The 26,138-nt window shown below is 63.0% G+C and overlaps 3 protein-coding genes across 6 annotated transcripts; all 3 read right to left on the bottom strand.

Annotated features, from left to right (window-relative positions):
* Positions 1-1,634: 1,634 nt before the first annotated feature.
* Positions 1,635-2,528, bottom strand: TMEM121B (transmembrane protein 121B; the record flags this gene model as incomplete). The annotated part of the gene is made up of 1 exon (XM_029054177.2): positions 1,635-2,528. A coding segment is annotated over one exon (894 nt), but the record flags the coding sequence as incomplete, so codon positions are not given.
* A 2,928-nt stretch (positions 2,529-5,456) lies between these two features.
* On the bottom strand, positions 5,457-9,419 carry HDHD5 (haloacid dehalogenase like hydrolase domain containing 5). 2 transcript variants are annotated; one of them, XM_029054457.2, is made up of 8 exons: positions 9,298-9,419; positions 7,907-8,110; positions 7,687-7,799; positions 7,514-7,607; positions 7,325-7,358; positions 6,857-7,031; positions 6,030-6,218; positions 5,457-5,939 (listed from the first exon to the last, which is right to left on the bottom strand). In XM_029054457.2, the coding sequence occupies exons 1-8, from the start codon at positions 9,400-9,402 to the stop codon at positions 5,678-5,680; spliced, it is 1,176 nt and encodes a 391-aa protein (XP_028910290.1). In that variant the 5' UTR covers positions 9,403-9,419; the 3' UTR covers positions 5,457-5,677. The 2 variants fall into 2 exon arrangements, with proteins under 2 accessions (XP_028910290.1, XP_028910291.1); XM_029054458.2 differs by lacking the exon at positions 7,907-8,110.
* A 3,032-nt stretch (positions 9,420-12,451) lies between these two features.
* Positions 12,452-23,152, bottom strand: ADA2 (adenosine deaminase 2). 3 transcript variants are annotated; one of them, XM_029054456.2, is made up of 11 exons: positions 22,974-23,152; positions 21,661-21,807; positions 19,811-20,194; positions 18,531-18,753; positions 17,567-17,777; positions 16,102-16,229; positions 14,433-14,523; positions 14,087-14,195; positions 13,652-13,809; positions 13,212-13,414; positions 12,452-12,730 (listed from the first exon to the last, which is right to left on the bottom strand). In XM_029054456.2, exons 3-11 carry the CDS (start codon positions 20,160-20,162, stop codon positions 12,613-12,615), a joined length of 1,593 nt encoding a protein of 530 aa, XP_028910289.1. In that variant the 5' UTR covers positions 20,163-20,194; positions 21,661-21,807; positions 22,974-23,152; the 3' UTR covers positions 12,452-12,612. The 3 variants fall into 3 exon arrangements, with proteins under 3 accessions (XP_028910289.1, XP_028910287.1, XP_028910288.1); XM_029054454.2 differs by having other exon boundaries at positions 21,704-21,807; XM_029054455.2 differs by lacking the exon at positions 21,661-21,807.
* Between the last annotated feature and the right edge of the window lie 2,986 nt (positions 23,153-26,138).

The following is a 26,138-nucleotide window of genomic DNA, read 5'->3' as shown; positions in this document are numbered from 1 at the left end:
AAGCGCTTAACCGATGCCGTCGTCATTAACAAGTACCGTGATCATCGTCAATTAGGTCCCGGTGGGCATCTTCGATTAGCCGCCCCTTCCCCTGTGGTATTCGTGGGGGCGAATCCCCTCGAAGGGGGCGGAGCCAGAGGCGGAGGGGGGAAAATCCTCAGTTCTCCAGCCGAGAAGCAGACGCCCCTTCCTCAGGTGAGGGGTCGGGACCCCATTTTTCGAGCCTGGTGGTCTCGGGGGAGGGTCTCGGACAGCGGCAGCCTCCCCGGGAGGCGCCACGAGTCCCAAGAGTTTTATTTTCGGGACACTTTAAATCAGTTAAAAAGAAAAACCCATCTGCGATGGGCTGGGATTTGGGGAACGGGAGGGTGGGTGGGGTTTGAACAGACTTTTTTTGGGTGGGGGGAGATGGAGGGGGTGCAGATGGCATTCTGTCCGAGCTTGTCGAGACACCCCCCCCCCCCCCCCCCCCGTTTTCCTCTTCCCCCTCGGGCCCGGGCGGAGGCGGAGGTTGCCGGATTTGGGATGGCGGGTTTTCCCGGTGGGAAGGCCTCCCTTCCTCCCTCCCGGCCCCGAGGGGGTCTTCCCGGCGGACGGGGGGAGGGGCGGGTCCGGGGGGCCTCCCCGACCCTCCTTTGGCAGCCCCTGGGGGTGAGGCCCCCGGGGAGGAGAAAGAGGGCGGCGAGGAGGAGCCGCCCCTTCCCTTTAGAAAATGGAGGGGAGAGGGCGGGGAGAGAAGGAGAGAAAACATCCCTCCGGCCCCCCTGGAGACCCCAGTGTCCGTGGGGAGCGGCAGGACCCCCCTCTCCGGGGCTTCCACCGCCCGGACACACCCCTGGGTGACCCTGGATAGCGGGGAGAAGGGCAGCACCTCGCCTGGGGGCTCCAGGCCCGTGAGCTAGTGGTCGGTTGCTTTGGCACTTTATAATAAAAATAACGATAATTAAGCGCTTATGTAATAATGTACTCGACGAGTACTTAGTTCTCCCCCGCCCGGGCAAGGGAATCTTGCCGGGATCGGAGGACCCCGGCCCGGCCGGAGCGAAAGATGCTTCCGCCGTGCTTTCCTCCGAGGCCCGCTCCCCGGGATGATGATGATGATGATGTATTGATGAAGCGCTTATTATGTGCCAGGCCCCGCGGTGGATACCAGCCAAGGGGGTTGGACACGGTCCCTGACCCACGCGGGACTCAGTTTTACAGCAGGTTAAGTGAGGCCCAGAGAAGCGAAGTGACTTGCCCAAGGTCACCCGGCAGGCAAACGTTAGAGAGGGGATCGGAACCCGTGACCTTATGACTCTCGGGCCCGGGCTGCGGCCACCGCCCCTTGACGGAAAGCCGGACGGTGGGCCCCGGGAAGGGGGGACCGGTGGGTTGCCGGGGAGAGGGTCCGGGGCTGGAGGGCGGGGGCGGGAGGACTCGGGGACCCTCGGGTGACGCCCGTAGGGCGGGGGATGGGGAGGAGGCCCTGCCGGGCGAGGGAAGGGGGCGAGGCGAGGCCCGGGCCGAGGTCAGTCCCGAGGGGCCCCGGCCAGGGCGTCGGCGTACCCGTGGGGGCCGGGGTCTCCCTCGGGGAGGCAGCGTCCGAACTGGGCGGCCCCCCGCGGCGGGGCGGGCGGGGGGTCGGGGGTCGGGCCGGCCGGGGCCCAGCAGCCCTCCAGCGCCTCCAGCCCCCGGCCGCCCAGGAAGAAGACGTTCTTGAGCACGAAGACGGAGAGCGGCTGGCCGTGGGCGACGGCCAGCAAGCAGCGCAGGGCCAGCAGGGGCACGTCCACCAAGCAGCCGGCCAGCAGCCGCAGCAGGGGGCCGCAGGCCCCGGGGGCCGGGGGGTCGTGGAGCTCGTAGAGCCAGAGCACGGGCGAGGCCAGGGCCAGGAAGTAGACGGCCAGGACCAGGGCCCGCAGCGGGGAGGACAGCGGCGCCCGGCCGTCCAGCAGGAGGTCCAGCAGGGAGAAGCTGTCCAGCAGGTCCAGGCAGGTGGCCAGGAAGCCTCCGGCGGCGCGGTGGCCCCGGGGCTGCAGGAGGAGGGGTCCCCCGGGCTCGCCCACGGCCCGGACCAGGCTGTAGAGCAGGGGCGCCGACAGGGCCAGGGTCAGGCGGAAGCCCGCCGACCCCAGAGGGGCGCGGCCCTGGAAGAGCCGCAGGAGGTCGGGCCTGGACGGGCCTAGCACCAGCCCTACTTTCGGGGCGAAGGCGATGGAGTACATCAGCCAGGCCAGGTAGGCGAAGGCGAAGCCCCCTCCTCCTGCTCCGGCTCCTCCGGCTCCTCCCGCTCCCGCCGGGAGCCTCCCTCTCGCCCCCCGCCCCCGGGCCTTCCCGCCTGCGGCCGAGCACGTGCGGGCGGCCCCTCGACGCCCTCGCCGGTGCTTGGCGAAGAAGACGGTCCAGCCGGCGACGACGGCCAGGTCGGTGGCCACCCAGGAGCACCAGTACGGGTCGGTGACGGCGATGAGGTAGAGGTCCAGCAGCCCCCCCTGGGCCAGCAGCAGCGCCACGGACAGGGCCTGGAAGCCCCCCGCCCCGCCGCCCCCGCCCCGGCCGCGGCAGCAGGACCGGCCCGGGCCGCCCCCCGGACCCCCGGGCCCCCCGGGCCCCCCCGCGGGCGGGGCGGTGGGGGAGGGGGCCGGGGGAGGGGGCACCAGGGGGCGGTTGAGGCCCAGCCTCTCCTCCTCGGCCCCCCCGCGCTGGGAGCCCCCGCCCCCGCCGCTGCTGCTGCTGCTCCGGCTGAGGGGGGAGGGGGACCCGCCGCCCCCCCGCCCCAGCCCCCCGCCCCTCTCCTGCAAGGCGGGAAGCCTGGAGGAGGCGGCGGCGGCCGTCGCCGGGGGGGCCGAGCGCGGGGCGGGGGGGCGGCCCGACGCAGGGCGCATTGTAGCCCGCCGACCCGCCCCCGCTCCCCCCCCCCGGCCCCTCCTCCTCCTCCTCCTCCTCCGCCGCCGCCGCCGCCGCCGCCCCCTCCCGGGCCGCGACACGGAGAGATCCCGACTGGACGGGGAGGACCGGACGGCTGGAGACGAGCCCCAGCCCAGCCCGAGCCGAGCCCGAGCCGAGGACAGCCGAGCCCAGCCCGAGTGCCAGCCGAACCCGAGTGCCAGCCGAGCCCGAGCCCGAGTGGCAGCCGAGCCGAGCCCGAGTCCAGCCGAGCCGATCCCGAGCGCCAGCCGAGCCGAACCCGAGTGCCAGCCGAACCCGAGTGAGAGCCGAGCCGAACCCGAGTGCCAGCCGAACCCGAGTGAGAGCCGAGCCGAACCCGAGTGCCAGCCGAGCCCGAGCCCGAGTGGCAGCCGAGCCGAGCCCGAGTCCAGCCGAGCCGATCCCGAGCGCCAGCCGAGCCGAACCCGAGTGCCAGCCGAACCCGAGTGAGAGCCGAGCCGAACCCGAGTGCCCGCCGAGCCCGAGCCCGAGCCCAACCCGAATCCGAGCCCAACCCGAATCCGAGCCGAGTGAGAGCCGAACCCGCGGTGGGGGCGGGCGGCTCCGGGAAAACCGGGACTGGATCAGAGGGGGCGACGACGAGGAGGAGGGAAACCCTGCACCGCCGGATTCCCGAGCCAAGGCGTGGCGTGTTGGTATTTGTTAAGCGCTTACTATGCGCCGAGCACCGTTCCAAGCGCTGCAGTAGACGGGAGGTCGTCGGGGTGTCCCCCGTGGGGCTCACGGTCTTCATCCCCATTTTACAGATGAGGGAACCGAGGCCCAGAGAAGTAATAATAATGTTGGTATTTGTTAAAGCGCCGACTATGTGCAGAGCGCTGTTCTAAGCGCTGAGGGAGATAGGGGGTCATCGGGTTGTCCCACGTGGGGCTCACAGGCTTAATCCCCATTTGACAGCTGAGGTAACTTGAGGCACCGAGAAGTGAAGTGACTCGCCCACAGTCACACAGCTGACGGGTGGCAGAGCTGGGATTCGAACCCATGACCTCTGACTCCCAAGCCCGGGCTCTTTCCACTGAGCCACGCTGCTGTGACCTGCCCAAGGTCACACGGCTGAAAAGGGGCGGAACTAGAACCCAGGACCGCTGACTCCCAGGCCCGTGCTCTTTCCACTAGGCCACGCTGCTTCCGAAGGGGGGTCCGGGGGATGGGCCCGGGGGTGCTGAGGGGGCCTTCCTGCATTGGGCGGACCCCAACCCACGAGGACACCACACTCGGGGTCACGTGAGGTCTTCCGCTTGTTGATTCCAGACACACCCTGGGGAGAAAACGCCGATTTTGCCGTCTGTCCTAGCCAAAATAATGATGTCGGTATCTGTTAGGCGCTCACTATGTGCCGAGCACTGTTCTGAGCGCTGGGGGAGATACGGGGTCATCGGGTCGTCCCACGTGGGGCTCACGGTTAATTCCCATTTTACAGATGAGATCACTGAGGCCCAGAGAAGTGAAGTGACTCGCCCACAGTCACACGGCTGACAAGTGGCAGAGCCGGGATTCGAACCCATGACCTCTGACTCCCAAGCCCGGGCTCTTTCCACTGAGCCACGCCGCTTCTCTAATGTTCGCTGCTTCAAAACGTGTAATGAAAACGTCTTTTGGAAGTAGTGTGCATATTTATTGAGCGGTTTCTCCAGGTAAAACTCTGTACGGTGTGCGGAGCGCTGTACTGAATGCCTTCTGTGTGTAGAGCTCTGTACTGATAGCCTTGCTGGGTGCGGGGCACTGTATTGAGCACCCGCTGGGTGTAGAGCTCTGTACTGAGTGCCTGCTGGGGGCAGGGCACTGTACTGAGGGCTTGCTGGGTGCAGGGCACCGTACCGAGTGCCCGCTGGGTGAGGAGATCTATACCGAGTGCCTACTGGATGTGGAGCTTTGGACTGAGGGCCTGCTGGGTGCAGGGCACTGTACCGAGTGCCTGCTGGGTGTGGAGCTCTGTACCGAGTGCCTGCTCTGTGCTGGGCACCCTAGTGGGTCCCGACTATGGGCAGAGCTCCCTAGCCTTTTGTGTTCCAGGAACCACACCGAGCGGTCACTGTGGGCGGAGAGCGGCACTGGGTGCGACTGTGGGCGGGGAGGGGCCGTACTGAGCGCCCGAGAAGATACGTGTCAAAAAGGGCGGCGGTGACGGCGGGCCGGGAGGCAGCCGTGCAGGGCAACCCCGAAGGTGTGGTGACTTCGGGGTGCTGGACGCCCCCGACTTCCGTGCGGTAGGATGGAGGTTTGTGGGCGCGTTTTTCCCGGAAACATCCGGCAGGAGCCGGCGGGGCTCCGCATCCGGCGAGCCCCGAGGAATACCACCGACCGATCGGCGGGTCGATCGATCGACACCCCCGGGGCCGAGCTCCAGAGCCCCGATGGAGCAAAAGCTCCTTCGAGACTGGTAATAACGCCGTCTTGCTCGCGGCCGCCTGCCCCCAAGCCCTTTCTAAGCTCCGCGCTCTACACTCCGTAGGCGCTCAGCCCACAGCACCGGCTGCTTACCTAACACCCCGTACCACCCCCGGGCCAAGAGACTGGAGCTTCCATCCCGTTTCTGTCGCCTCCTTTAATTTTTCGCTTTTTCAACGGGCCCCGGGTTCCCCGGGGCTAATTAAAAACCGATTAAAAGGCGCCCTCGGTCCTAATCGCACACCGCCCGGCCGGAGGGCCGTCTTCCACCTCCCCGGTAAGAGGCGGCCCTGCCCCCCGGCACCAGAAGGCGGGGAAACGGAGGTCCGGAGGCGGCGGCCGAGCGGGGGCCGGGCCCTCAGTCCGTCTCCCAGCCCTCCTTCCGCAACACCAGGCGCACGGCCTCGTCCACGTCCCGGACCACGTGCGCCGCCCGGGCCAGGCCGGGGTCGTCCGGGAAGTCGCGGGGCCCGTGGAACGGCCGGTCCGACGCCGTCCGGGGGCCGAACACCCCCGTGCGGACCAGGATGGCCTCGCAGGTCTCGGCGTCCCCCGGGACCCCCGGCCGCAGGGACCGGTGGAAGAGGTTGGCGCCGTAGACGTCCGACATCGGGTTGTCCCTGGGTGGGGAAGGGCCCGGGGTCAGGAGGGAGGCCGGGGGGGGGCCCGCGTCCGGCGCGGGGGTCCCGGGGGGGGGGGGGGGGCCTCACCCGACGGCGTAGAGGGAGCGGATGGGGGCGTGCCAGCCCCGCGCCCGGGCCTGCTGCTGGATCACGTGCTGGGCGTAGCGGTAGGTGAGCAGGCTGGGTTTGCCCGCCAGGGCCTCGTAAATCAGCTCCCGGCCCGTCACTTTGCGATAGATGCTCTCCAGGCAGAGGAGGAAGGTGCCGTGGCCAAACCTGACCGGAGCGGGGCGGCGAGTACGCTCCGCTCAGGGGCCGCCCCGGGCCGCCGCCCCCCACGCCCCCCACCACACACACAGACGATGACCCTCCCGAGGGCCCACCGGGAGGGTCCATCCTAACCTCTGACCTCGGGCCAGAGATCACAGACCTCCCCTCTCCCCCCAACCCCCAGTCCAGGGGTCTGCGGGGCAGGATGGGGGTCGGTTGGTCCCGAGAAGCTTCGGGGCTGGAGCCCGGGCCTGGCAGGCGGAAGGTGCTAAATCCCCTCTCTGCCACTTGTCTGCTGTGTGACCTCGGGCAGGTCACTTCACTTCTCTGGGCCTCGGTTCCCTCCTCTGTAAAATGGGGATTAAGACCGCGCACCCCTTGCGGGACGGGGACCGTGTCCGACCCGATTATCTTGGATCCACCCCGGCGGGCGCTCGGTACAGTAAGCGCTTAACGATCACCGTTAAAAAACCAAAAGAAGAAAGAGCCGGCCCCCGGTCCCTTCCGGTCCCGCCCCGGACCGGCCCGTCCCCACCCCGACCCCCGGGCCGGGGCACCGTCCCGGGGGGGGGCGGTCGGATGGGGGGGCCGGTCCGGCTCGGATCGGGGGGGCCCGGGAAGCCCCCCCCGCGGAGGGCCCTCACCTGGGGGTCCCGGCTTCGGCCATCCACAGGAGGTCCGTGTTGCAGGCCAGGACGGGCAGGTGCGGGTAGGGGGTGGCGTCCGGCACGCCGCCGGGGCTGCCGTGGCTCAGGAGGACGTCCAGGATCAGCTGCAGGCTGGTCTCCCAACGGACCGGCTCCCCCAGCAGGACCACCGCTGTGCCCGGGGAGGGGGCGGCCGCCGGGTCAGGCTCCGGCCGGGAACCGCCAGCCCGCCCGCCCGGACGGGGGGCTGAATCCCGCCGCCGGCTCGGGGGTCCGCACGGGGCCGAGACCCCGGCGCGGGCGCTCGCCGGGAACTGTACTGGGCGCCCGGGGCCCACACGAGGACGGGGCGGGTAGGCTCCCTGCCCTCGGGGGATTCCGGGGATCCGGAACGACGGCATCGTTAAGCGCCGACTACGCGCGGAGCACCGTCCCGAGCGCCGAGAGGCTCCGAAGGGGGCTCACCTTCAATGGGGCGGAAGCCGAGGGTCGGGGGAGGCTGCGGGGGGAGGAGGAGAGGGGGACGGGTCACTGGGACGTGCGGGCGTCGTCCGCCCCGTGGGCGCCGCTCGGCCCCGGAAGCGGAGGCCGGAGCCGCGGCGGGAGGGACTCGGGCGAGATCCCGGCGCGGGGCGGGGTGCCCGGGGTACCCACCGTGGCCTTGGGCCGCCGCTCGAGGTCCACCGTGTCCAGGAGGGGGAAGGCCAGGCGCAGCTCGTCCACGGTCACCACGTCCCGGAAGCCCAGGCTGCGGGGGGAGACCCTGAGGCCGGGCCCCGGGCCCCGGCCCGCGCCCGCCCGCCCCCGCGCGGAGCCGCCCGGCCTACCTGCGGGCGTTCTCCGCCACCGGCCCTTGGCCGGACACCAGCACGCGGCGCTCGTGGAAGCGCGAGAGCAGGCGCAGGGGACTGTGGGAGAGGACCACCTGCTCCGGGCTCACCTGTCGGACCGCCCGACTCAGCGCCCCTCCGAGACGGGACCCCCCGCGCCCGCCCCGCGCCCTCGCCCGCCGCCTCCCCCCGGCCCCCCGGCCGCCGCCCGGCCCACCTCCAAACCCAGCAGGCCGGACAGCTCCCGGGCCCTGTCGTGCCTCCGGCAGTTGCCGGCGTTGGTGACGAAGACCACGGGCGCGCGGAGGCGGCCGCGCCGGTCCGCCAGCCTGCGGAAGGCGGCGGAGGCCGCGGGGATGACCCTGTGACCCCGGACCAGGACCCCGTCCACGTCCAGCAGGAACCCGAACGTCGGCGCGGCCTGCGGGCCCGGGGAGGGGGCGATGCCGGTCATCCGCGCGGAGGGGACGCCCCGGGGGCCGGGCCCCTCCGTCCCGTGTGACCTCGGGCGAGTCCCTCCTCCTCCCCGGGGCCTCGGCTTCCTCCGCCGCCTCCTCCCACGTGCCCGCCCCCGGAGACGGGCATCACGCCCTCTCACCCGGCAGCGGCCGCCCCTCGACCTGTCCTCCCTCCTACTTAATAATACCGGTATTCGTTAAGCGCTTACTACGTGCAGAGCGCATACGCCGACATTATTATTAATAATAAAAATAGAGATCGTAAGAATGATGTTATTAATAATAATAATAGGAGAAGCAGCGTGGCTCAGTGGCAAGAGCTCGGGCTTGGGAGTCAGAGGTCATGGGTTCGAATCCCGGCTCCGCCACTTGTCAGCCGGGTGACTGTGGGCGAGTCACTTCACTTCTCCGGGCCTCAGTGAACTCATCTGGAAAATGGGGATGAAGACAGTGAGCCTTACGTGGGACAACCTGATCGCCCTGTATCTCCCCCAGCGCTCAGAACAGTGCTCTGCACATAGTCAGCGCTTAACAAATACCAACATTATTATTATTATTATAAAGTCACTTCGCTTCTCTGTGCCTCAGTTCCCTCATCTGTAAAATGGGGATGAAGACTGTGTGCCTCACGTGGGACAATCTCATGACCCTGTATCTCCCCCAGCGCTTACAGCGGTGCTCTGCACATAGTAAGCACTTAATAAATGCCAACATTATCATTATGATTATTGTATCCTCTCCAGCGCCTAGAACGGGGCTTGCACATAGTAAGCGCTTAAATACCAACATCGTTATTATTAACAAATACCAACATGATTATTATTGCGCCTCCCCCAGCGCTTAGAACAGTGCTCTGCACATAATAGGCGCTTAATAAATGCCAACATTATTATTATGATTATTCTATCCTCTCCAGCGCTTAGAAGAGTGCTCTGCACAAAGTAAGCGCTTAATAAATGCCAACATTATTATGATGATGATTATTGCCTCCTCTCCAGCGCTTAGAACAGTGTCCTGCACATCGTAAGCGCTTAACAAAGACCAACATTATTATTATTCTTATTCAGCGCTTAACCGAGGCCCCTGCTGCGGTGGGGATTAGAAGGCAGGACCGGCCGGGCCCCTGTGTGGGGGAGGGTCGGGTCCTCACCTGGTCGGGCCCCCCGGCGGCGAAGGCCCTGGAGGCAATCCGGCCGGCGGCCCGGAGGAGGCGGCCCCGCAGCCGGGCCCAATGGGGAGCCCGGCCCGCCGCCATGCGCGCTCCCGCTCCCGCCGCCATGCGCGCTCCCGCTCCCGCCGGCGCGCGCGCCCCGGCACGTGCCGCCGGCCCCGCGCGCGCGCCCTCCCCCCGCTCGCCAGCCAATCCCCGCCCGACCCCGCCCTCCCGCCAGCCAATCCCCGCCCGGCCCCGGGCCTCGCGCGCAGCCCCCCCTCCCTCCCGCGCGGGGCATGGTGGGAGTTGTAGTTCCCGCGCGGGGCGCGGCCGGAAGTGGAGGCGGCTCGGCCTACCGGAAGTGAGAAGGCGCTGCGCCTCAGCGCCCAAGGGCAGGGGAGGCGAGGGCCTGGGTTCTAATCGTCCCAGCTGTGGGGACTTGGGTCGGTCACTTCTTCCAGCCTCGGGGCTTCAGTAGCTCGTGGCTCAGTGGAACGAGCCCGGGCTTAGGAGCCAGAGGTCGTGGGTTCTAATCCCGCCTCAGCCACTTGTCATCTGTGTCACCTTGGGCAACTCACTTGGTCCAGCCTCAGTTTCCTCAGGGATTCAGTACCGAGAGCGCAGGTCTAGGAGCCAGAGGTCGTGGGTTCTAATCCCGGCTCCGCCACCTGTCAGCTGTGTGACTTTGAGCAAATCATTTCACTTCTCTGTGCCTCAGTGACCTAATCTGCAAAATGGGGATGAAGACTGGGAGCCCCACGTGGGACCACCTGATGACCCTGTATCTACCCAGCGTTTAGAACAGCGCTCGGCACATAGTAAGCGCTTAATCAATATCGACATTATTATTACCTCCTATCCCTCACTTCACTTCTCAGGGCCTCAGTGACCTCATCTGCAAAATGGGGATGAAGACTGGGAGCCTCCCGGGAGGCCACCTGATGACCCGGTATCTGCCCCAGCGCTTAGAACAGTGCTCTGCACATAGTAGGCGTTTAACAAATGCCATCCCGGCTCTGCCACTCGTCGGCTGTGTGACTGTGGGCAAGTCACTTCACTTCTCTGGGCCTCAGTGACCTCATCTGGAAAATGGGGATTAACTGTGAGCCTCACGTGGGACGACCTGATGACCCTGGATCTCCCCCAGCGCTTAGAACAGTGCTCTGCACATAGTAAGCGCTTAACAAATGCCAACATGATTGTTACATTATTTGTCAAGCGCCGACTATGTGCAGAGCACTGTTCCAAGCGCTGGGGGAGATACAGGGTAACAAAGGCCGTCATTATTATTATTATCACTTCACTTCTCTGGGCCTCAGTGACCTCATCTGGAAAATGGGGATGAACTGTGAGCCCCCACGTGGGACAACCTGATGACCCTGGATCTCCCCCAGCGCTTAGAACAGTGCTCTGCACCTAGTAAGCGCTTAACAAATACCAACATTATTATTATTGTTATTATTTTGTCCTCTCCCAAGCACTTGGTTCAGTTTCGTTCACACAGTAAACGCTCAGTAAATACGGTTGGGGGAATCTACCACAGCACTTAGGCCCAGCGTCTATCACATAGTAAGCACTTGACCGATACCACAAAAAATGGGGTAAACTCAGCAGGAAAGGGCTTTGTCTTTGGGAAGAGCACTCACTAAGCGCTTTGCACGTAGTAAGCGCTTAAATAGATTATTATTGTTAAATAGTGTGGATTCATTTTTTCTCCTTTTCAGTTTCCTCTTCCGACTGCCCAAGTTTAAAAACACAACGTTCCCTTTCTCTCAAACCTCCAGGGGTTACGCATTTCTCTCGGCCCTAAACGGCAACTCCTGGTGGTTTGCTTCACCTCGTACTTTTAATGGTGGTACCGGTTAAGCGCTTACTACGTGCAAAGCGCCGCTGTAAGCGCCGCGAGAGATACAAGGTGATCGGGCTGTCCCACGTGGGGCTCCCGGTTTTTAATCCCCATTTGACAGACGTGGGAACCGAGGCACAGAGAAGTGAAGCGACTTGCCCACGGTCACCCGGCTGATAGGAGGCAGAGCTGGGATTCGAACCCATGACCTCTAGACTCCCCCGGCCCAGTCACCCCCGGGACTGGGTTTTAATTTTGGATCCGCCACTTGCGATCTGAGGAAATGCCCTTAATTACTCTCGATCTTATTCTCTCCTCTGCAAAATGGGGACTCGATACCCGTCCTCCCTCCCCGCTTACTCTGCGAGAGCCGTGTGGGACCTGACAATCCTCTGCCTACCCCAGCGCTTAGCACAGACACCACGATTAGCCGTCAATTAATTGAGTTGAAAGTGTGCAGGGAACCGTTCTAAGTGCCCGGGCGAGAACCCTAAAATGGAGTTGATAGACGTTATTATCCTTTGCCTAAAATGAATTTCGAATCGTCGACTTGCCGGGAACGGGGAGATGTGACGGTTGACCGTGGGCGGGTATCATTTGATCGGTCGATCGGTGGTATTTATTGAGTGCTTTCTGGGCAAAGCACTGTATTAAGCGCTTGATATAGTCCAACTGTTGACCGCAAGTCTCCCGGGCACTCGGCCCGGTGTCCTCACACCGTAAGCGCTCAATAAATAGCGTGACGTGATCGACGGGCCCGCTCGTCTCCTCCGCTGCCGTAGGTAGCAGGGCGGTAAAGCGGTCCGGTGCCGTTATGGGGGCGTCGGAGGCAGTGGGGTCCAAAAGATAGATCCCTGGCCCGGCACTCGGGAGACCTGAGTTCCGATTCCGACCCCCCGATTGTTTTGTTCCCTTAACTTCTCTGGGCCTCGGTTTCCTCGCCTGTAAAATGGCGATTCATGATCGGTTCTCCATCCCCGTGAGACTGTGAGCCCCCACGTGGTGTCCCGCCCGATTAACTTGTGTCTAACCCCAGCGCTTGGCACATAGCAGGCATTTCGATACCGGGACCTAAATGCCAGCTCCACCGCTTGTGGGCCGCGTGACCTGGGGCGAGTCCATTCGCTTCTCTGGACCTCAGTTGCCCCTTCGGTAAAATGGGGGTCGAGACGGGGAGCCCCAGATGGGCACGAGGACCCTGGCCAACCTGAGCGGGGTCTATCTACCCCAGGGCTTAGTACAGCGCCTGGCACGTAGTAAGCCCTTACCGACTACCATAAAAAAACAAAAAACCACAAAACCAAACACGATGAGGAGGAATATTTCGGCGCGGCCCGCCCCCGCCCCTCTCTGCCCTCCTGAGGGCATCGGGCCGAACCCCGGGCCGAGGGGCTTCGCGAGGAAGGCCGGAGGTCTTTCCGCGCCAGGGTCCGGCCCGGGGGGACGGGACCCCGGTCCACGGAGGGTCAGTCGAGGCAGTCGGGGATCTCTGTGTCGTTGGCCAAGACCTCGACGAAATGATCCCATTTCTTCTGCCACAGCCGCTGGGCATTGGCTCTCTCCTCGGGCAGCAGGGCGCTGTACCTGAAAGAAGGGAGGGGCCGGGATGAGGGTTGGGTAAATCAATCCCGTTTCTTAAAAGCTAAATGGGTGCAGAGCACTGTACTAGGCGCTTGGGAGAGTTGGCAGAGAGGTTCCCTGCCCGCGGCGAGCTTACGTTCTCGAGGGTTGAGCCGGGGGGACCGAAGGGGAGGGCCAAGGGGGCGCCGGGGGGGAAGAGCAGCAGCTGACCGACCGAAATCATATATTATAAGTTTATTTATACGAATGTCTCTTTCCCCGTAGGCTCGCTGTGGGCAGAGAACGTGTCTTCCAACTCTACACTGGACTCTCCCCGGCGCTCAGAACAGTAAGTGCTCGATCAATGCCACCGATCGACGAGAGGAGAATCAAGGGGGCCAGGGTGCGGCTGGGGTCGTCTCGTGGCGGAGGGTGGCCCGGAGGAGGGGAGGGTTTCGGGGCCGGGGCTGGTGAGAGTTGTCGGGGAGCGGGAGGGGGGTCTCACTTGAGGGAGTTGAGCGCCAGCTGTTTGAGGGTCCTGAGGTCGGCTCTCCCCCCGCCGATGCCCATGAAGGCCTCGTAAAAGTCGTAGGACAGGCCCCGGGCCCCGAACAGGGCCGGGTCGTCGGAGCTGATGACCATGGGCTGGCCGGCGGCCATCAGAGAGGCCGCGGGGTGGTTCCTCATGTCGGACACGAGCTTCAGGACCTGCGGGAGTCGGGGGTCCCGGGGGTCCGGCGGGGCCCCGCCTCCCCTTCCCCCCGGGACTCCCGTCGCCGGGGGGAGAGGGGGTTTGGGGTGCCCTGGCCCCAGCTGACCCTCCAGGATGGGAGTGACCGGCACAGAGCCCCCCCCGGCGGGGTCCAGGCCTCCCTCCGCCCCGTTTCGGGGCCGCCACGGAGCTCAGCCCGGTCCTCTGCCCGTCCCCCGTCCCAGCAGCCGCACCTGGTTGGAGATGGGGCAGACTTCGACGGGGACGTCCCGCCTCAGGGCCTCCTTCTGCGCCACGGGATGGCGGGCCAACGCGAACCCGTGCCCGATCCGGCTGGTGTTCAGATGCAGCGCGTCCAAGAGGTTCTCGTCCACGTCCGTGCCGTGCCAGTCTGGAGGGGCGGGCCCGGGGGCTCAGGGGGTGTGGCCGGTGGGCCGCGGGCATGGTGCCACCCCGGGGGAACGATTTTAGGGCTCCCGGGAGGAGCTGGGCCGGCTCCTCGTCGAGGGCAGGGAACGTGTCTGTTACATGCTACTCTCCCAAGCGCTTCGCACGGTGCTCGGCCCACAGTAAGCGCCCGGGAAATACCACCGATCGACTCCCTGCCCCTTTCCGGTTCCACGTTAGCGGCGAACGGGTGACCCTCCTCTGCCCGAGTCCCGGCTTACTGGTCTCGCCAGCGTGGAAGAAATATGGCAGCGTGAAGCCTCCGGAGGACCGGGGGGTCAACACGTCCTTCAGCTCCCACAGGGCTTGACCTTTGTCCTCCTGACCCACCTGGGGAGAGCGAGGGCCCGGACCGTCGGAGGCCGTCGCGGCCGGGGGACCCCAAACCGGGCCCCGGGAAGGCCACGAGGGGACGGGGGGCGAGGGTCAGGGCGCGGAGCGCCGGGGTAAAAGTCTGTGGGAAGCTACGTGGCCTAGCGGAAAGCCCTCAGGGCCGGGAGATGGAGGACCTGGGTTCTTCCCATCGGTGGCTCTGGGGGTCGGGTATCGGGGGGACCCCGGGGTTACCAGGTCGAAGCCCGCGACGAGGTCTGGAAACTTGGCCCAGAGGTCCATGGTGCTCTGAAGCGACGCGTTTATCTTCTCTACGCTGTGAGTCCTGGCGGAAAGACACGGACACGGGGCTCCGTCCCGGCTCCCTCTGTCATTCATTCGGTAGTATTTATCGAGCGCTTACTGCGTGCGGAGCCCTGGACCGAGCGCCTGGAAAGTACAGTGATAGGGACCGTCCCTCCCCCACGACGGGCTCACAGTCTAGAAGGGGGAGACGGGCATCAAAACAAGCAGGCGGGCATCGATAGCATCCAAATAAGCAGAATTACAGATGTATGCACATCACGAATAAAATAAAGAGAACGATAAATATGCAGAAATACACACGGGGGCTGTGGGGCGGGGAAGGGGGAAAGAGCGGAGGGAGGGGGGCTCAGTCGGGGAGGGCCTCCTGGAGGAGGGGAGCTCGCAGGAGGGCTTCGAAGGGGGGAAGAGAGGATAATAATGCAATGATCGCAATACTCCAGCGGGGATGTGACGAGAGATTGTACCAGCAAGGGAGCGGTTTGGGTGGAGAGGAAAGGGCGGATCTCGGCGACGCGGTGAAGGTGAGAGCGGCAGGTTTTGGCGACGGAGGTGCGGGGCGAACGAGAGAGCGGAACGGAGGACGACACCGAGGCGGCGGGCCCGGGAGACGGGAGGGATGGGAGCGACTGGAAAGTCAGGGACGGGACGGGAGAGGGAAGGAAAGGAGCTCGGGCTGGGACGTGTGGAGTTATAGGCGGCGGGCGGACATCCAGGCGGACATGTCCCGAAGGCAGGAGGAGATACGAGCCTGGAGGGAGAGGGAACGGGGGAGGAGATGGAGATTTGGGGGTCATCTGCGTATTCATTCGTTCGATGGTATTTACTGAGCGCTTACTAGGCGCGCAGCACCGGACTAAGCGCTTGGCATGGACAATTGGGCAACAGAGAGAGACCGTCCCTGCCCAGCGACGGGCTCACGGGCTGATCGGGGGAGTCGGACGGACAGAGACGAGACCACGTCATCACGATAAACAGAAGAGATGATAGTCGACAGGTGATAGATAATGATTCTTCCCCCACTTCAAAGCCTTATCGGAGGCCCGGCTCCTCCGGGAGGCCTTCCCTGATTAAGCCCCCCTTTCCTCTTCTCCCGCTCCCTTCTGCGTCGCCCCGACTGGCTCCCTTTATTCATCCCCCGCTCCCAGCCCCGCAGCACTCGTGTCCCTCTGTCATTTACAACGTCACTTATATCTGTCATTTATTTACAGTCACGTCTGCCTCCCCTTGTAAACGCGCTGTGGGCAGGGAACGCGTCGGTTATGTCGCACCCTCCCAGGCACGTAGTACGGCGCTCTGCTCACAGTAAGCGCCCGATAAATACGGCTTGGCCGTCTCCCCGCGGTCCAGCCAGCCCACGCCCAGCGCGGCTCGGCGGCGAGAGGCTTGGGAGTCCGAGGTCGCGGGTTCGAATCCCGGCTCGGCCACTTGGCAGCCGTGGGACCGCGGGCGAGTCACCTCACTTCTCAGTGACCTCGTCCGTCAAATGGGGATGAGATGAAGGCTGGGAGCCCCACGTGGGACCACCTGATGACCCCGTATCTCCCCCAGCGCTTAGAACAGTGCCGTTCACAAATGCCAACATCGTCATGATTATTACCGCTGTTTCGTTACGATGATCTTGAATCCGATGAAGTCGGGGTGATCCTCGATGAACTCCTGGGTGATATTCTGGTAGATCTGCAACAACCACTCTTCGTCGTGGTCCTGTCCGTCCAGCTCGTAGATCTGGAGGGGGCAGAGGAGGAGGTGGACCAGGATCTGCACCCTCCCTTAATAATAATAATGATGATAACCGTGGCCTTTGCTAAGCGCTTACTGTGTGCCAGGCGCTGTACTAAGCCCCGGGGTAGATACACTGTGATTGGGTTGGACGCAGCCCCCGTCTCTCCCGGGGCTCGCGGTCTTAATAATAATAATAATAATAATGTTGGTATTTGTTAAGCGCTTACTATGTGCCGAGCACTGTTCTAAGCGCTGGGGTAGACATAGGGGAATCAGGTTGTCCCACGTGGGGCTCACAGTCTTAATCCCCATTTTACAGATGAGGGAACTGAGGCACAGAGAAGTTAAGTGACTTGCCCAGAGTCACACAGCCGACAAGTGGCAGAGCTGGGATTCGAACTCGTGAGCCCTGACTCCAAAGCCCGTGCTCTTTCCACTGAGCCACGCTGCTTCTCCATCCACGTTCCACATAAGGCAACCGAGGCGGGAAGAAGCCAAGTGACTTGCCCAAAGTCACGCCGCAGAGGCGTGGCGGGGCCGGGATTAGAACCCACATCCTTGAAGACTGTGACTTGGGACATCCCGATGACCCTGGATCTACCCCAGCACTTAGAACAGTGCTCTGCACATAGTAAGCGCTTAACAGATACCAATATTGTCATTATTATTATCATTATCATCCGGATGAAGGAGCGCGGGCCGTCGGATAAGGGGGATGCCCGGCCTTCGGGCGAGCGGGCTCCTGGGGGTGCCGTCGGAGGCTTAGTAATGATGACAATATTTATTAATTATAATGGTATCTCTCATTTATTTCTAATAATAATAATGATGATGGTGTTTGTTAAGCCCCACGTGGGACAACCCGATGACCTCGTATCTACCCCAGCGCTTAGAACAGGGTTTGGCACATAGCGCTTAACAAATACCATAATTATTGATTATTATTATCAGAATTAAATGAATGAGAGATATGGACATTAGAGAAGCAGCGTGGCTCAGTGGAAAGAGCCCGGGAGTCAGAGGTCACGGGTTCGAATCCCGGCTCTGCCACCTGTCAACAGTGTGACTGTGGGCAAGTCACTTAACTTCTCTGTGCCTCAGTGACCTCATCTGTAAAATGGGGATGAAGACTGCGAGCCTCACGTGGGACAACCTGATGACCCTGTATCTCCCGTAGCGCTTAGAACAGTGCTCTGCACATAGTAAGCGCTTAGCAAGTCCCAACAGTATTATTATTATTATTATTATTATTATTATTAAAGGGAGCGAGTCAGGGTGAGTGGTGCCCCCAAGCCCCGGGCCCTTTTAAGAAGATGTGGAAGGTGGGGAGGGGCGCTTACAGGGGTCAGCATTGTCCTGAGCTCCATGTACTGGACGTTGTCGTCATAGAATTCCTTCAGGGCCCCGGCGAAATATTCTCGGAACACGGGGGCGTAGCGCACCAGGCCCGACAGCGTGCGGAAGATGCCGTTGAACCTCTCCCAGACCACGGCCTGATCGGGGTACGCCTTCTCCGGCTCTTCCGTCTCCAGCGTCATGTTGCGCAGCACGCTGTGGCCAGAAAAGGGCGGCATGCTGAGGTGGGGGGAGACCGGAGGCCATGCTGCGGCTAATGATCGTCTCTAGGCTGTGAGCGCGTTGTGGGCAGGGAATGTGTCCGTTTATCGTTGCGGTGTACTCTCCCGAGCGCTCAGTACAGGGCTCTGCACGCGGTAAACGTTCCGTAATGTCATCGAATGAAATGCGATTGGCTTAGTGGCAAGAGCCCGGGCTTGGGAGGCAGGGGTCGTGGGTTCTAATCCCGGCTCCGCCACTCCTCAGCTGTGTGACTGTGGGCGAGTCACTTCACTTCTCTGGGCCTCAGTGACCTCATCTGGAAAATGGGGATGAAGACTGGGAGCCTCACGTGGGACGACCCGATGACCCTGTATCTCCCCCAGCGCTTAGAACAGTGCTCTGCACAGAGTAAGCGCTTAGCAAATACCAACATAATTATTATGATTATGAAATGAAATGCCCACGATCGCAAAGGAGAGGATGAACGCAGATCTCCCGAGTCCCAGGCCGGTGTCCTTCGCATCAGGCCCCCCTGCTGCCCCAGCACGTAGCGCAGTGCTTGGAACGTAGTCAGCGCTTAGTAAATGCCGCTCGGCGCACACCGCGGCTTGGACGGCCCACCCAGCTTGGGTCGGCCTGGGGGTCTGTGAGGGCCGCCGGGTGCCGTGGACCACCCCCGACGGCGGCCCCCCGCCCCGGGCCAGCCCCGGCCTCCCAGAGCCGGGTAACTCCCCTGCCTCCGCGCACCCCTCGTCAAACTCCGTGACGTTCTGCAGCTGCTCCCGGAACCTGGCCAGCAGCACCCAGTCGGAACAGGCTTCGGTCGGAGGGGCCGGTGGGCCCGGGTGGGCAAACCTGAACCGTAGGTGGCCCGCCGGGGTGAAGCAGGCATAGCAGTGCGGCCTGTAGGTGACCTCGAGCAGCCACTGGACGGTCCGGATGGCCGGGTTGTGGACGTGCAGCGCGCCCCCTGGGAGAGGGAGAGGGGGCCGAGGGATGGGGGCGGCCGGCGGCCTCTCCCTGGGCCTCGTAGCCGACCGGTTCCGCTCCGGTCCCGACCGTCGTCTCCCACATTCCGGTCCCCGGACCCTCTGGAGACACCCCTGCTCCTGGCACGCCCCACCCCACCCCCGGCTTGGGTTCTTTCCCACAGTCCCCCCCCGGGCCCCCTGCCCCAAAAGGCGGGGCCGACCCCCACCCCGTGCCTGAGTCGGGGCCACGGGCTGTCCGGCCCGGGGCTCTGTCTCCAGCCAGGATGCTCGGAGCTAACCCGGGACTGGTTCCCCTCTGGTGACCCAGCACGGACCGTCCAACTCCGCGACTCTCCCTGTCCATCGCTGACTCTGCCCCGGTGACCGGCACGGACCGTCCAACCCCCCGACTCTCCCTTGTCCATCCCTGACTGTCCCCCAGCGACCCAACACGGACCGTCCACCACCCCCGACTCTCCCCTGTCCATCCCTGACTGTCCCCCAGCGACCCAACACGGACCGTCCACCACCCCCGACTCTCCTCTGTCCATCCCCGACTTGTCCCCCACGGACACTCACCCGTGGATCTAATTGACCCCCTTTTCAATCCGATTTTGAGCCGCCCGTTTTCCCGAGGTCATGAATCCCCCGCTTCTCCCTTACTGGAGGGGTCTTCCTTCTGGCCTCCTTTCAACCCCGGCGGAGGCCCCCGCCTCGACTGGGAGGGGTTTTTCCGAACGACTCCGTATCCCGTCGATCCACCCCGTCCCGTCTGGCAACCTTCCCAGTTGGGTCAGCCGCCGGTCTCTAATGTCGCCTTGTTTTCGTTTCGTTCTGTTTTGCTCTGCCGTCCCCTGTAGACGGTGAGCCCGTCACTGGGCGGGGACGGTCCCTCTCTGGTGCCGGACTGTCCCTTCCAAGCGCTTAGTCCGGTGCTCTGCACACGGTAAGCGCTCGATAAATACTATTGAATGCCTGGCTGGCTCTCTCCTTGGCATCTCCCTGGGATGCCCGGGACGGGGAACGGAATCACTGGACCACCTCTCTCCCTCTCACCTTTGGGCATGTCCTTCAACACCCGGAACACGTGGCTGGCGTCGATGAACCGCTTGGCCCGGAAGAAGTGGAGGCTGGGCGGGAACGCGGCGTTCTCGCTCCAACAGGCCCACTCGGCCTCCTTGATGGCCACGAGCCTCTCGTTGGCCTCGGCCTCGCGGGCCGTGAGGGGCAGCGCCCCTCCGACCCGCAGCCTGTTCTCCTCTTCCCTCATGCGGGTGTCCCGTCTCGCCTCCCGGGACGCGGCCGGGCGGGGGGCGGCCGCCGCGGCGGCCGTCAGCAGCAGGAAGAGGAGGGCCGACCGTCGAACGTGGGGGAGCGGGGCCGCTCTCCGTGGACCCTCGGGAGTCATCTGGGGAGACGCGGGTCACCGGCTGTGGTTGCCTGGAGTCGGGGACAGTGGACGGTTGGCGAGTCCGGGGTGGTGGACACGTGTGACAAGGACCCCGAGCGAGGCTGGACCGGGGAGGACGCTCGGGTGGGGAAAGTATGGTTTTTTTTAATGGCATTTAAGTGCTTCTTATGTGCCAGGCACTGTAAAGTGAGAAGCGGCGTGGCTCAGTGGCGGGAGCCCCGGCTTGGGAGTCAGAGGTCATGGGTCCGAGTCCCGGCCCCGCCACCTGTCAGCCGCGTGACTGTGGGCGTGTCGCTTCACCTCTCTGGGCCTCAGTCACCTCGTCCGGAAAATGGGGATGAAGACTGTGAGCCCCACCTGGGACGACCTGATCACCTTGTGCTTTGCACATAGTCAGCGCTTCACAAATGCCGTAGTCATTATTATTCCTGGGCCTCAGTTTCCACTTCTGTCAAATGGGGATTCAATTCCCGGCCCCCCTCCCTTTCAGCCGTAGGATTCCTTGCAGGGCAGATCTGACGGGATGCGGTCGGCTCCGTCCGGGACCATCTCAGCGGGGTTTTCCCCTCTCCCCGAGCCCACCCCTCAGCCGGAAATTCATTCATTCAGTAGTATTTATTGAGCGCTTACTACGTGCGGAGCACTGTACCGAGCGCTTGGAATGGACAGATCGGTAACAGATAGAGACAGTCCCTGCCCTAATCTGGCAGTCCACCCCGTGGGCGGGAGGCTTGGGAGTTTTGGAAGCCGGGACGGGCCCTGCCCGCTCCGGGAACGATCCCGTGTTTTCCTGATCTTTGCCCTTGTTCCTGCGTGGTTAACTCTTCCCGTCTTGACTGTGGCCTCTCCTCGTCAACGGCACCGGGCACCCCCCTCCCCGATTTAAGCTCGTTGCGGGCGGGGATCGTGTCTGCTGTATGGTTCTGCTGGACTCTCCCGAGCTCCTACTACAGTGCTCGGCACACAGTTGGTTGGAGAAGTTAGAGAAGCAGCGCGGCTCAGTGGAAAGAGCCCGGGCTGGGGAGTCAGAAATCATGGGTTCGATTCCCGGCTCCGCCGCTCGTCAGCTGTGTGACTTTGGGCCGGCCGCTGAGGTCATGGGTTCGAATCCCAGCTCTGCCACCTGGCAGCTGCGTGACTGTGGGCGAGTCACCTCACTTCTCTGTGCCTCGGTGACCTCATCTGGAAAATGGGGATTAACTGCGAGCCTCCCGTGGGACGACCTGATGACCCTGAATCTCCCCCAGCGCTTAGTCCAGTGCTCTGCACACGCTAAGCGCTTAACAGATACCGACGTTATTATTCTGTGTGCCTCGTTTACCTCATCTGCAAAATGGGGATGAGGACTGGGAGCCCCCCGTGGGACAACCTGATCACCCTGTATCTACCTCAGCGCTTGGGACGGTGCTTTGCTCATGGTAAGCGCTTAACGAAGGCCAGCGTCATTATTATTGTTATTACAGTGCCCGGCGCGGAGGAAGCGCTTGAGAAATACCGTAAAAAATTAGAAAAGGCCACAGCCTGGGGGCCTCCCAAACCTCTAGCGAGACCCCAGCAGCCCCCGGGAGGTCCTTCCTCTCTCTTTATCTCTCTCCGTCTTTATCTCTCTCTCTCTCCAGCTGCTTCTGTCTCTCCCGGGCTCCTGGACGGACAGAAAACAGGCCAGCGGATAAACAACTCGCCATCTGCTCCCTCTCGCCTGGGAACTCACCCCATCGCCAAATCCCTCCCCTTCCAGGCTCCAGTTGGCTACCGCCTCCCCCGCCGCCCCAGCGGCAGCTGCGGCCGGCTCCTTCTCCCGGGCTCCCCCTCCGCCCTCCTCCGGGACTGGGGGGCACCGGGCCGACTCGGGGGGCGTCCGTCCCGGGGTCCGCTCCTCCCCAAGGGCTCGGCCGTCTGCCCCCTCCGGAACCGCCCCCCGGCCCCAGCCCCGGCGACGGAGTCCGGCGGACCCTTCGGTGCCTCAGTTTCCCCACCTGCCAGAGAGCCCGGGCTCCTCTGCCCCGAATCCCACCTCCCCCAACTGCCCGGGCGCCTCACCGGGTAGTGGGACAGAACACGGGCCCGGGAGTCACGATGATAATAATGACGTTGATGGTATTTGTTAAGCGCTTTCCACTGTACTAAGCACCGGATACCAGCAAATGGGGTCCCAGGAGGGGCTCATCTTCGCGATCCCCATTTTACTGATGAGGTAACTGAGGCCCGGAGAAGCGAGGTGACCTGCCCAAGGTCGCCCAGCGGACAAGTCGTGGAGCCGGGGGTAGAATCCGCCACCTTCTGACTCCCGGGCCTCGGGCTCTCTCCGCTACGTGGCTCGGGGGAAAGGGCTCGGGCGCGGGAGTCCGAGGTCACGGGTTCGAATCCCGGCTCCGCCACTCGTCAGCTGTGGGACTGTGGGCAAGTCACTTCTCGGTGCCTCGGTTCCCTCATCTGTCAAACGGGGACGAGGACCGTGAGCCCCGCGTGGGACGACCCGATGACCCCGTCTCTCCCTCCGCGCTTAGAACGGCGCTCTGCCCGTAGTAAGCGCTTAACAAAGGGCAACGTTATTATGACACCACGCTGCTCCTCAGAAGGTGATGGGCTCCGGTCCCCTCGCTTCTCCGCCGCGTGACCTTGGGAAAGTCACCTCACTTCTCTGGGCCTCAGTCACCTCATCGGGAAAATGGGGATTTTAGGGATGGTCCCGGCTCCCAGGCCCGCACCCGAGCCTCTTAGCCTCCCCGCCGCCCTCTCGCCCCGCCGCCCCCCGGCTGGACGGAGAGTGGGGCGGAGGGAGTCGGGGGCGAGCGAGCCCACACTCACGGAGGCGCAGAGGAGGGTGACCGCCGGCCGCAGAGGCTTCGGGGGTCCCGGCGGGCCCGTCGAGGCCGGAGGCGGCAGGAAGCGGGCCGAGGCTCTCGGCGGGGTCGGGGAGGACTTTAGCCGCGGAGAGACCTTGATCGGGTTATTTACTCCCCATCCTACCGGCCCTCGGCGCCCGCCCTCTCTCCCCGCTCGGGAGGCGTCCGGAGGATCGGGTGCAGAGAGGGAGGGGGGTTTTATGTTTTTGTTTTCATAGGGAGCAGCGTGACTCAGTGGAAAGAGCCCGGGCTTGGGAGTCAGAGGGAGTTCGAATCCCGGCTCTGCTGTGTGGCCGTGGGCGAGTCACTTCGCTTCTCAGCTCCCTCATCTGTAAAATGGGGATGAAGTCTGGGAGCCTCACGTGGGGCAACCTGATGACCCTGTATCTCCCCCGGCGCTTAGAACAGCGCTCTGCACAGAGTAAGCGCTTAACAAATACCAACATTATCATTATCGTCGACCGCCAGGCTCTGGGCGGCCTGGCCCCGGGGACCTAACTCCTCCTCCTCCCTCCCGCCCCTCCGATCCCAAAGGGCCCCGTTGGTCACCCTCCCTCGTGGCTACTCATTACCCCCCGGCCTAATTAGGGGGACCGGAAGGAAATGCTTACGGCCGTCGGGGCGGCCGAAGGGAGAGACCTCAGCAGCTCGACTTTCCGGAGGAGGGGACGGGGGGCGGAAAACCCCCAGCCGCGGGCCCGCGGAAGCCGGTCCCGGGGGCCGCCATCCCGGCCCGGGGTCCCTCCCTTCCTTGGAGGCCGAGGACCCGTCCCGGTCTCCCGACTTCCTCGGCTCGCGCCCCCCCACCCGGGGGGGAATAAATAAATAATGACGGTATTTGTTAAGCGCTTCCTAGATGCCGAGCACCGTTCTAAGCGCTGGGGAGGATACAAGGTGATCAGGTTGTCCCACGTGGGGCTCCCGGTCCTCAACCCCGTTTTCCAGACGGGGTAACTGAGGCCCACCTCTCTGGCCCAAAGTCACCCAGCTGGCAAGCGGCGGAGCCGGGATTCGAACCCAAGACCTCTGACTCACCAGCCCGGGCTCTCGCCACTGAGCCACGCTGGGGAAGAGGTTCTGGGCGTCGTTGCCGGAGGGGCGTGGGGCTTTGACCTCCGACCTCAGAGGGTCTTTGGGCGGGATCGGAGCCCAGCTCCCCCGGCCTCTCCCGCCTCCCCAACGTCTAATAATAACGATGGTATTTATTAAGCGCTTAATCCGGGCTTAGGCAGCGGGGGGCCGCATCTCCCCCCTATTTCTGGCCCTCTCGGGGGGCCGGTTTGAGGGTCTGATCCCCCCAGGCCCCGGGTTAGGTCCTTCCTGCGCTGTAAATATGATTTATTACCCCATTTATTTTGTTAATGAGGTATATATCTCCTCGATTCGGTTTATCTCGATGATGTTGTCTTGTTTTTGTTTCGTTCTCTTTCGCTCTGCCGTCCGTCTCCCCGCTTTAGCCCGCGAGCCCGTCGTCGGGCGGGGACGGTCTCCGTCGGTTGCCGAACTGTCCGTTCCAAGCGCTCAGTCCAGTGCTCTGCACGTAGTAAGCGCTCAATAAATACGCCTGGAGGAACGTATATCTATGATTCTATTTTTCTGTTTGGATGGTTTCGATACTTGTTTTGCTGCGTATCTCCTCCGTTTAATAATAATGTTGGTATCTGTTAAGCGCTTACTATGTGCAGAGCACTGTTTGGTATCGATACTCGTTCTGCTGTCTGTCTCCCCCGTTTAATAATAATAATGTTGGTATCTGTTAAGCGCTTACTCTGTGCAGAGCACTGTTCTAAGCGCTGGGGGAGATACAGGGTCATCAGGTTGTCCCCCGTGGGGCTCCCAGTCTTCATCCCCATTTTCCAGATGAGGTCACTGAGGCCCAGAGAAGTGACTCGCCCACAGTCACACAGCTGACAAGCAGTAGAGTCGGGATTTGAACCCATTCATTCATTCATTCATTAGTATTTACTGAGCGCTTACTATTCATTCGATAGTATTTATTGAGCGCTTACTATGTGCGGAGCGCTGGACTAAGCGCTTGGAATTGTCAAATCGGCAACAGAGAGAGACAGTCCCTGCCCTTTGACGGGCGCACAGTCTAATCGAAATAAATTGTGGTATTTGTTAAGCGCTTACTGTGTGCAGAGCACTGTTTTAAGCGCTGGGGGAGATCCAGGGTCATCAGGTGGTCCCACGGGAGGCTCCCAGTCTTCATCCCCATTTTCCAGATGAGGTCACTGAGGCCCAGAGAAGAGACTCCCCCCCAGTCACACGGCTGACAAACGGCAGAGTCGGGATTCGAACCCGTGACCTCTGACTCCCCAGCCCGGGCTCTTGCCACTGAGCCCCGCTGCTTCTAGACTGCGAGCCTGGCGTTGGGCAGGGACTGTCTCTCTCTCCGTTGCCGAACTGTCCATTGCAAGCGCTTAGTCCAGGGCTCCGCCCGCAGTAGGCGCTCAATAAATAGCACTGAACGAAGGGATGGCCCCGAGGGCCGCCGGGAGGAGGAAAGGGGCCATTCCCGGGAATGGCGATGTGCGATTCCCTCCAGCAGAGGACGACAGCCACCGGACCCCATTCCCAGGCCGATCCCGGCCTCCATTCGCTTTTCCAGAAATTCCCGAAGGCCTCGGGCATCTCCCTGCTCCACGCGTCTGATATTGAACCCTCCCCAGCGTTTAGTACGGGGCTCCGCCCCCCCAGTAAGTGCTCGGTAAATACCATCGACTGACCGATTTCCCGGCCTACGTTGTTGGGTAGGGATCGGCCCTCTCTGTCGCCGGATTGTACTTTCCGAGTGCTCGGCGGAGTCCTCCGCACGCAGTGAGCGCTCAGTAAATACGACCGAAATAATAATAATAATAATTAGGGTATTTGTTAAGCGCTTACTACGTGCACAGCACCGTTCAAAGCGCTGGGGGTCATCGGATGGGCCCACGGGGGCTCACATTTTTCAATCCCCATTTTTACAGATGAGGTAGCTGAGGCACAGAGAAAAATAAAATAAATGGTGGTATTTGTTAAGCGCTTACTATGTGCAAAGCAGCGTTCTAAGAGCTGGGGGTTACAAGGGGATCAGGTTGTCCCACGTGGGGCTCACGGTTTTAATCCCCATTTTACAGATGAGGTC

The sequence above is a fragment of the Ornithorhynchus anatinus genome, chromosome X4, assembly GCF_004115215.2.
Source record: "Ornithorhynchus anatinus isolate Pmale09 chromosome X4, mOrnAna1.pri.v4, whole genome shotgun sequence".
NCBI lineage: Eukaryota > Metazoa > Chordata > Mammalia > Monotremata > Ornithorhynchidae > Ornithorhynchus > Ornithorhynchus anatinus.
Note: the sequence above shows the minus strand (reverse complement) of the source record. Positions and strands in the feature narration are given on the sequence as shown.